This window comes from Oryctolagus cuniculus, chromosome 16 (assembly GCF_964237555.1).
Source record: "Oryctolagus cuniculus chromosome 16, mOryCun1.1, whole genome shotgun sequence".
Classification (NCBI taxonomy): Eukaryota; Metazoa; Chordata; class Mammalia; order Lagomorpha; family Leporidae; genus Oryctolagus; species Oryctolagus cuniculus.
This window is the reverse complement of record NC_091447.1, coordinates 60879871-60890136: the sequence shown is the minus strand read 5'-3', so window position 1 is coordinate 60890136 and position 10266 is coordinate 60879871. Positions and strand designations below refer to the sequence as shown.

General features: G+C 57.7%; 1 protein-coding gene across 1 annotated transcript in view; it reads left to right on the top strand.

The window, feature by feature from the left end:
- The first annotated feature begins 8275 nt into the window (after positions 1-8275).
- The window catches only part of C3 (complement C3), a 28180-nt gene continuing 26189 nt past the window's right edge, over positions 8276-10266 (top strand). The window contains exons 1-4 of the mRNA XM_070059509.1: positions 8276-8432; positions 9199-9391; positions 9535-9697; positions 9789-9859. Coding sequence (XP_069915610.1) covers positions 8359-8432; positions 9199-9391; positions 9535-9697; positions 9789-9859 — 501 coding nt within the window. The 5' untranslated portion in view covers positions 8276-8358. The remainder of the gene's footprint in view (positions 8433-9198; positions 9392-9534; positions 9698-9788; positions 9860-10266) is intronic.

The window sequence follows — 10266 nt, the reverse complement described above, 5'->3', positions numbered from 1 at the left end:
CTTGGGAAAGTCCACGGGGACCTGGCGTCAGGTTAAGGATCTGGAGGCGGGAGGTCGTTCTGGGTTAGCGCATTGGGGGCAGTGTGCTTAGAGAAGGGGCAGGAGGGAAGCGCAGGGGTGAGTGTTGGGCCTGGCGGTTAAGATGCCTGTTGGGACTCCAGCACCCCTCATCCGAGTTCCTGGGTTCCATACCCGGCTCCACCCCTGGCTCCTGGGGGTGGGCGGCAGCAGGTGATGGCTCTTGCATTCTTGAACCCGTGACACCCACAAGGGAGACCCGGATGGAGTTGCCCAGCCCATGCAGCCCCAGCCATTGAGGGCATCTGGGGAGTGAATCCGTGGATGGGAATGGCCTCTCTGGCTCTCAGATAAAAAAAAAAATCCATAAAATTTCATAAAGAAGGAAATGCAGTGATGAAAGACGCTGGCAGTGATCTGAGGAGGGGGCCAGGAGCCAAGGAATGCAGGCAGCGTCTAGAAGCTGCAAAACAAGCGGAAATCGCTTCTGCCTTGGAGCCTTGGAACGCCCAGAAGGGGACACAGCCCCACGAAGCCGTCGCGTCAGACCTTCAGGCCTCCCAAACTGTGAGAGGAGAAATGCAGCTGTCGAACCCCTAAGTGCAGTGTAAGCTGTGACAGTGCCTGCAGGAAACTCTCTCAGGGTAAGAGCATGAACTCTAGAGCCCGGGTTCTGATCCCGGCTCCCAGCAGCTGCAGGAGCTTGGGCAAGTGGCCCAAGCCTCTGTCCCTTCATCTGTAGAATGGGGGAATAATAGCACCTGCTGCCAACAGTATTAACAAGCTGAAAGTGACGCTGAGCTGTCACTAGGGCGTATCCACTGTGTTCACTTTCCAAACGCCTGCAACAGCCGGGGCTGAGCCTGAGCCGAAGCTGGGAGCCAGGAGCTCCATCTGGGTCTCCCACACAGGGGAGTGGGAACCCAGTTTCACTCATGAGCCATTGCTGCTGCCTCCCGGGGTCTGTGTTAGCAGGAAGCCAGAGTCAGGGACCAGAGCTGAGAATCAAAGTCAAGTACTCTGATGTGAGCTACAGATGTCTCTCTCTCTCCTTTTTTTTTTTTTTTTTTTTTAGATGTATTTATGTATCTAAAAGGCAGAGAGACAAAGAGAGAGCTTCTATCAGCTGGGTCACTCCCCAAGTGGCCACAATAGCTGGGGCTGGCCCAGGCTGAAGCCAGGAGCCAGGAGCTCTATCCGGGTCTCCCACATGCAGGGGCCTGAGCACTTGGGCTGCTTTCTCAGGTGCATTAGCAGGGGACTGGATTGGAAGTGGAGCCGCTGGGACTTGAACTGGTCCCTATATGGGATGCTGGCACTGCAAGCAGAGGTTTAACCTTCTACGCCACAGCGCCAGCTCCCAGATACGGATTTGTTAACTCCTAAGCCAAATGCTTGCCCCTGTAATAAAGTTTAACTTCTAATTTTGCACAGTGAGAGGTAAACAACAATGATCAATAATAGAACAATTACAACAATATACTATAATGGTTATGTAAATGCAAGGCTGGCATTGTGGCCCAGGGGGTCAGCCACCACTTGCGACACTGGCATCTTATGTGAGCTCCAGGTTCAAGTCCTGACTGCTCAACTTCCCATCCAGCTCCCTGCTAATGCACCTGGGAAGGCAGCAATGATGGCTCAAGTGCTTGGGTCCCTGCCACCCACATGGGAGACCCAGATGGAGTTCCAGGCTCCTGGCTTCAGCCTGGCCCTGCCCTGGGCATTGTGACCATTTGGGGAGTGGACCAGCAGATAGAAGATCTCTCTCTCTCTCTCTCTCTCTCTCTCTCTCTCTCTCTCTCTCCCTCATTCCCCCTCATAACTCTGCATTTCAAATTAATACATAATTATTTTTAGATCTCTTTCTCAAAATATAGTGCTCGGGGCTGGCACTACAGCATAGCGGGTAAAGCCGCCACCACCTGCAGCACTGGCATCCCATATGGGTGCTGGTTCCAGTCCTGGGCGCTCCATTTCCAATCCAGCTCCCTGCTGTGGCCTGGGAAAGCAGTAGAAGATGGTCCAAGTGCTTGGGCCCCTGCACCCACGTGGGAGACCAGGAAGAAGCTCCTGGCTCCAGGCTTTGGATCAGCGCAGCTCCAGTTGTTGTGGCCATTTGGGGAGTGAACCAGCAGATAGAAGATATCTTTCTCTCCCTCTCTCCCTCTCTCCCTCTATCCTCTCTCTGTCTCTCTCTAAGTCTGCCTTTCAAATAAATAAATAAATCTGTACAATATATATAGTGCTCTCACCTTTCCACTCAGAGGAAGCACTTTGCCTCTTCTCTCTGGCTGAAATTGCCCAGCAGCCTGTATCTCCACTCTTCGGAGCTGTTATTAAGTCAAATGGGAGCTACTTGGACACAGCCCTGCAACACCGTGACAGTGGCTCTCTCTGCCAAGACAGCTGCTGAGCGCCGACCGGATGGAGAGCGCTTACAGCACAGATGCACCGGGCAAAGGGCTGCCTCCCCTCCAGGCAAGAGAGGGCTGCACATCCCACTGCCCACCACACATTCCCAGAATTACTTCTGGAACTTCCCACTGCATAGCTACCAACTTCAGTTTTCCACGGGTAAGTGAAACCAAGGCGAGCGGAATCACAGCTAAGTGGGGAATTCCTGTCTGATGTCATCATTTTGTGAAAGCAATCCAGCATGAGTTTTATTTTCCTTACTTATCTAAGACACAGAGACACAGGCCTGGAGAGCTCTCCGCTGCCTCATTCCCCAAACGTTTGCAATAGCAAAGGATGAGCTGGCAACTCCAGCCGGGTCTCCCACGTGGGTGGCAGGGACCCAAGGACTTCAGCCTTCACAGCTGCCTCCCAGGGTCTGCATTAGCAGAGAGCCAGAGGCAGGAGCCGGAGCTGGGGATTGAACCCAGCCCCTGCAGGGTGGGAGGTGGGCACTCTAACTGGCTCTCAACCACTACGTTCCCAAAGGTGGGTTTTAGAAAGTCTTTAGCTGCCAGACAGGGAGGGAGGAAGCCAAGTCCTAGGCAAGAGTGGGGACCACAACGGAGGAGAAGGGTGGGCTTGGAGAGAGGGTCTGGGCTGGAGCAGGGCCAGCAGCTGGATCCGGGGAACAAGGAGGAGGGAGGGAGAGAGGGTGGCGGGGAGAAGTCTGGCTTGGAGGCCTGATGAGCTCAGGGGCGCTAGCGTGCTGTGTGTACATTCTCTGGTTGGCACCCCACTTTTACCCAAAACGAGAACAGCAGTTCTGCTAGTGTGGGTCTCCCAGGTACTGCTTTGGGGCAGAGCTCTGGCTGAGGGGCATGGCCTCAGGGGGCTGTGAGAGAGCTGGAATCCAACCCTCTAGGCTGTCCCAGGTCCAGGCCCCTCCTGAGTGGCCGGGAGGTGGGTGCAGGGAAGGAGCCCTTGTCACTGGGAAGGGAAGATTGATCAATGCATCCAGGTCAAGGTTAGCAGCCAGTTAATGAGTGACGGGATGGGAGAAGGGGGGGTGTCCTGGTTGTGGGTTCTGGAGGGAATTCTGGGAAGGCAGTACAGGACACTGCCCACGGTGGGGGCAGGGGTCCTCTGTGGGGTGCACCAGAGCAACCGACCCCAGGCCAGCACAAAGCGGCGGCCTCTGCCCAGAACTCAACCTCCTTCCCTTCGTCCTGTTCTGGGAACCTGCACAGATACCAGAATCCACGGTGATCATGTCCCTTCTATACAACAGCATAGTATTTGCACAGAACCTACACCCACACTCCCATAGACTTTACTTATTGATTTTTTTTTTTGAAGATTTGTTTTACGGGGGCCAAGCCTCCACCTGTGGCACCGGCATTCCATATGGGCACCGGTTTGCATCCCAGCTGCTCCTCTTCCAATCCAGCTCTCTGCTTGTGGCCTGGGAAAACAGGAAGAAGTTTGCGGAAGAAGCTCCTGGCTTCTGATCAGCCCAGCTCTGGCCATTGCAGCCATTTGGGGAGTGAATCAGTAGATAAAAGATCTTTCTCTCTGTCTCTCCCTCTCTCTCTGTGACTCTGCCTCTCAAATAAATAAATAAATAAAATCTTTAAAAAGTTTATTTTAGGTATTTAAAAGGCAGAGTTACTGAGAAAGAGAGACAGAGAACTTCCATCCACTAGCTCACTCCCCAAATGGCCACAATGGCTGGCACAAGACCAGGCTGAAGCCAGAAGCCAGGAGCTTCTTCTGGGTCTCCCACATGGGTGCAGGGGCCCAAGCACTTAGGCCATCTTCCACTGCTTTCCCAGGCACATTAGCAGGGAGCTGGACTAGAAGTGGAGCAGCCAGGACTTGATCTGGGGCTCACACGGGATGCAGGTGGCGGCTTCACCCACGGCACCACCACACGGGCCCCATCCCATGGACTTTAAATCAGCTCTCTGTGACTTAGAATAGCTGCTGGAGTGTGCAGGCTCTGCATGAAGTTGACACTGGGACATTTTGCTGTGGTTGCCACACTGTCGCGTTTTCCGTCTGCAGTGGTTAAATTCCTGGGTACTGAGCCGGCGCCGTGGCTCAATAGGCTAATCCTCCACCTTGCGGCGCCGGCACACCGGGTTCTAGTCCCAGTCGGGGCGCCGGATTCTGTCCCGGTTGCCCCTCTTCCAGGCCAGCTCTCTGCTATGGCCAGGGAGTGCAGTGGAGGATGGCCCAGGTGCTTGGGCCCTGCACCCCATGGGAGACCAGGAAAAAGCACCTGGATCCTGGCTCCTGCCATCGGATCAGCGCGGTGCGCCGGCTGCAGCGGCGGCCATTGGAGGGTGAACCAACGGCAAAGGAAGACCTTTCTCTCTCTGTCTCTCTCTCTCACTGTCCACTCTGCCTATCAAAAATAAAAAAATAAAAAAATTAAAAAAATAAAAAAAATAAAAAAATTCCTGGGTACTGAATCCATGGACGCAGACCTGGTGAACATGGGGGAGCCACCCGTGCCCTCTTAGCACAAGTCCCTGGTTGCCTGCTACCCAGCAGCTTGGGGCAGCCCCCATTTGTCTCTGCCTTTTATGCACACTGGGACCCCCGCCCCTTGCCCACCGCTGCTGTCTTATCTCGTCCACCACCTCCCGAACTTCTAGACAGAAATGCACCTCGCCAAGGGGATCTCACATGGGGAGCAGAGAATCCCCCCTTCTCTTCCCTCCCTCCCTCCCTCCCTCTTTCGATTCCCTCCCAGTCTCTGCCTTCCTGGTCACTTCTGGGAGGCCAGGACCCCTTCCCCGAGGGCCAGTCCGGCACCTGCATGAACAACGACAACCACAGGAGACTCCTTCAATGAAGGCAGCAGCCGGAACCACCTCTCAGCAGCCCCATTGCTCAGATGGATACACTGAGTCTCACCAGAAAGTTCCAGAAGGAAGGAAGCCCATCTTGCAGCAAAGGCAGAAACCAGACCGGAATTCCTCTTCGAGGCTGTGAAACCACAGAGCCCCATGAAACCAGGACATGGGGTGGCTTGGGGCCCGGGGAGGGGAGGAAGGAGGGGGAGAGGAAGTCACGGGGCAGCTTGAAGCCAGATTCTGAAGAACAAGCAAGTATTCTTGGCCTCCTCCCTGCTCCCCGTCCAAAACAAAGGGTGTTGCAATCAGAGCAAGCAGAGGCCAGGTTTGCTCTGGGCACACCAGGAAGACAGTGTGATTTACAGGAAATTAGAATCAACGGGGTTTCGGAAGCCACCTCTCCAGGGACGGCGCTGTTCCATGCGGGCGACCGCCATAACCAGTTGGCAGGCGGGGTGTGGCTCTGCACCCCGTAAGCCTGGGTCTAGTCAGCTACTATTGCAGAGGGCCAGTCACTGGACATCTGGGTGTCCAGCAAAGGACTTGTTTTATTTTGCAAAGCACAAAGCAAGGAAACTGGTCACTAGTGCTTAATTCCCAGGCTCCCTAAGGCCTTGGGGTGAGGGTTCTTAGCGGGGTGAAGCTGGGGGTCGTGTCCAAGTTACTGGAAAGTTGGCAGTGCCTGTGGCCTTCCTTTGCTGAAACTCAGTTACAGAGAGAAAGGAAGAGACAGAGGGAGAGGAGAGAGGTCGCCCATCCCCAAATGGCCTCAACGGCCAAGCCTGGGCCAGGCTGAAGCCAGGAGCCAGGAGCTTCTTCTGGGTCCTCCACATGCGTGCAGGGGCCCAAGCACTGGGTCCATCATCCGCTGCTTTCCCAGGCACATGAGCAGGGGACTAGATCGGAAGTGGAGCAGCCAGGACTTGAACCAGCGCCCTCTGGCCTTCCTTTGGTCACTGAAACCATCCCTTAAGGAATTGTGGTCACGGCACAGTGAGCTCCCTCAGGCTGGGAGCTATGTGAAGGTGGCAGTGACCTCAGGCTCCTGGCCTGGGGTTCCTGGCAAAGACATTCCTCGACAGGACTGAGAGTGGAGATGTTTATCTATGGGCCTCCAGTGATGACAACCTTGCAAGGCCAGCTGTGCCACTGCCTGGAGGCAGTGAGCTAAGTTTAGAAAGTGGTTGATTTGCTTCCGCCAGGCAGGGCCAGGGGGCCGCTGCGTAACGGGTAAAGTCATCGCCTGCAGTGCCGGCATCCCATATGGACACCAGTTTGAGTCCCGGCTGCTCCACGTCCGATCCAGCTCTCTGCTGTGGTCTGGGAAAGCAGTGGAAGATGGCCCAAGTCCTTGGGCCCCTGCACCTGCGTGGGAGACCTGGAAGAAGCTCCTGGCTCCTGGCTCCTGGCTCCTGGCTCCCAGCTCAGCTCTGGCCGTTGCAGCCATTTGGGTGGTGAACCAGTGGATGGAAGATCTCACACGAGGCGGCCCCCACACAAGCAGTGATTTCATGGGGTGCGGGGAAGCATGGTGCACACCCAATACAGTCCCGGAGAGTGGAACCAGCAACGTGTGTCAAGACCCGCAGCTGCACTCCCACAAAATGGGGGTTCCCGCGGCTCCACTCCACGTGGGGAAACTGAGGCTTGGGGCAAGAAAGAGGCACAAACACAAGGCTGCTCACTGCGGAGCACAGAGCTGGAAGCCAGGGAAGTGCGTCCCTGTGCCAATCCGCAGGCTGCTTGTGCCTACACGGCAGTGTTGTAGGAACGGCATCTGTGCGCCCACACAGAGCCATCTCCAAGGCCTATTGTTCTTGCAAAAACAGCACGCGCCCAGCCAGCCCAGGAAGAACAGCACAGACAGTATGTTCCTGTTTGTTTTTCAAATGTGTTGTACATCGGGGCTGGCATCCTGGTGCAGCAGGTTAAATGGCACCCATATGGGCACCGGTTCATGTCCCGGCTGCTCCACTTCCCATCCAGCTCCACGCTGGTGTGCCAGGGAAAGCAGCGGGGGATGGGCTTGGTCCTTGGGCCCCTGCACTATGCTGGCAGATCCACTTGGAAGGAGCCCCTGGCTCCCGACCCAACCCCAGCCGTTGTGAGCATTTAGAGAGTTAACCAGTGGATGGAAGATCTCTCTGTGTCTCTCTCTGTCTCTCTGTCTCTCTCTCTCTCTCTCTAACTCTGTCTTTCAAATAAATAAATAAATCTTAAAAAAAAAAAAAAACATGCTGGCAGCAAGGGTGGGAGACTACCTTTTAGATACTGAACCATCTGGACCTGTTACCTGCCCCTCCCTCCCACACACACATACAAATCAACACCGTCCACAATAATAATGTCCTAAGAGGATGTTGATGTAAGATACAGGCAAACACTAGAAACGAGGATCTTCCCCATTTAGTGATTTTTTTTTTTTTTGAAAGCACCACAGTCACTAAGACATTGTGACAAGGAAAAGTGAGTGGAGCTCCTAGCTCCCTGTTCCCTGGAAAACAAGTGGACCGGGATAGCAAACTCCTACACGTACTTCAAAACCCAGCCGAGGCATCCCCTCTGCCAGGAAGTCTCCCCTGACTCCTCAAGAGGCAGAATCTTCTCCACCACTAGGGAAAACACTCCGTGGGTCCTGAGAGTACGGTGGGGGGGCGGGGGGGCTGTGTCCCTCCAGCCTAATCTCCCCTCCTTCAGCACGGGACCTGACTTCTGGGCTCCAGCTCCCAGCAAAGAGATGGACTCATTGGAAGAGTTTCATTAGCAAATGCACAGCTGGAGGTGGACATCGGGTGGCGGTGGGGGCTCTCAGAGCAGGTGCAGCAGGCTCGCCAGCTGACCTTCATGCCGAGAGAGGCCAAGGGCAAGGGGCAGGCTCTTTCATGTGGGCAGGGGTCACGGCCTCAGGTTCCTCACCCCTTTGCAGGGCCTCAGGGATTGAGAAATCGGGGCAGTCCCAGGGAGGGGACATGCCGCGGGAGAAGGAAGGGGCGGGAGCCAGATAAAAGGCAGCTTCCAGCGTGCCTGCTACTCTTCCCCACCCTGCCCCTCTGTCCCTCCACCCCTGGGCCCCGGCACCATGGGACAAGCCTCAGGCCCCAGCCTGCTGCTGTTGCTCCTGACCAGCCTCCCCCTGGCCCTGGGGGACCCCATGTGAGTGGCCCTGGCTGTTTTGGGGGGGGGTGCGGAAGCAGGCATGCAAGTGCGGCTGGGGGCATATTGATTCAGGTTGAGACGGTTCTGGGAGTTTACGGGTATTTGTGGGGTGTGGGTGTTGCGGCATGGAGGGTTTGTGTGTGTATAGAATTGGGGATCTGTAGCCTTAGGGCGCTGAGCCACGGTGCCTGGGAGCGGGTTTGAAGCCTTGGAGGTTCAGACTTTGCAGGAGCTGGGAGCTGAAAAGTTTCAGCACTCACAGGTGTAGTGTTTGGGGGTGCAGAGGTGTAGCTGCCCGTAGGGTTCCGATGTTTGCTTTTGGCTGTGTTTGTGGGATTCGAGCGGTGGTGGTGGTTCCAGGTCTTTTAGCATCGGGGTGCGTGTGGGTCTGGGTGTGGGGAGTGCTGAGATGGGTGGGTTCAGGGCCTTGGGCGCATGTGGGTTTGGTGATTGTGGGTTGCAGGTACTGCTGGTTCTGGACTGGAGGCTCAGCGGTTGCTGGGATCCGCAGCCCAGGGGGTCCCGGCTGTCAAAGGCCATGCCCCACCTGCTGAGGGTGGCTCATGGCAGCCACCGTCCCTCTTAGCTCTCAGCACGCAGCAGTGGTAGTGCCCAAGGACTGAAGGCCGAGGGTCGGGATTCTGGGATTGGCAGGTGCCCTGGGCACTCACTAGCGCCCTCCAGGATCCGCGGCTGGGCAGAGCGCCCAGGGATCGGAGGCCCAGCCGGCCGCTGGCCCTCAGCCTCGGGTCCGCTTCCACAGGTACTCCATAATCACCCCCAACGTCCTGCGCCTGGAAAACCAGGAGACCGTGGTGCTGGAAGCCCACGAGGCGGCGGGCGATGTCCCGGTCACTGTCACCATCCACGACTTCCCCGCCAAGAAGCAAGTGCTATTCAGCGAGAAGATGGTGCTGACCAGCGCCACGGGCTACCTAGGCAACGTCACCTTCAAGGTGGGCGCCCACTGCAGCGGCGTCTGCGGGCGTCCTGGGCCTCCTCCCCTCCCCCAGACTGGGCGCAGCGGGGGCGGGCTGGGCGGGGAGCCCCCCGGCAGCCCCCTCCCCACCGCTGACGCCCGGCCCACGGCCCCACGCAGCTCCCCGCCAGCCGGGAGCTGAGCTCCGAGCGCGGGCCGCGGTACGTGATGGTGCTGGCGCTGTTTGGCGGCGTGGCGGTGGAGAAGGCGGTGCTGCTGAGCGCGCACAATGGCTACCTGTTCGTGCAGACCGACAAGACGGTGTACACGCCCGGCTCCTCAGGTGCGGCTCGGCGCGCGCCCCCCGCGGGCCCTCGGGCGCGCGCCGGCCCCCGGCTCACGCGCCCGCCTCGCCCCCCATCCCCGCCCCGCAGTGCTCTACCGCGTCTACACCGTGGACCACAACCTGCTGCCCGCGGGCCGCACCGTCGTCGTCAGCGTCGAGGTACCGCCGGCCGCGGCGCAGCGGGCGGGCAGAGACGGAGGCCGAGGGGACGGGAGAGGCGCGGGAAACCGCGGATCCGCGCTGGGCCCGGGTCTCGTCGTCTGACCCCGGGAAGGGGGCCAAGCCTGGGAATGCCACGCGGGCGCGTCCTCCCACGGCCGCCAGGGGGCGAGCGTGAGCACCGAGTCTGGCGCTGGCCCTCCCGTGCCCACAGCCTCCCCCCCTCCCCGTGGCTCCCATCTTCTGTGGCACAGAGCCCTGGAGCCCTGCACGACCCCACCCCACCCTCGCTCCCCTTGCCCGCTCCGCCCCAGTCACAAGGGCCTTCCAGTTCCTCCCACGTGCCCGCTGGGCCCTACCCCAGGGCCTTTGCACGGGCTCTTTCCACAGCTCAGAAAAGCAGGGTA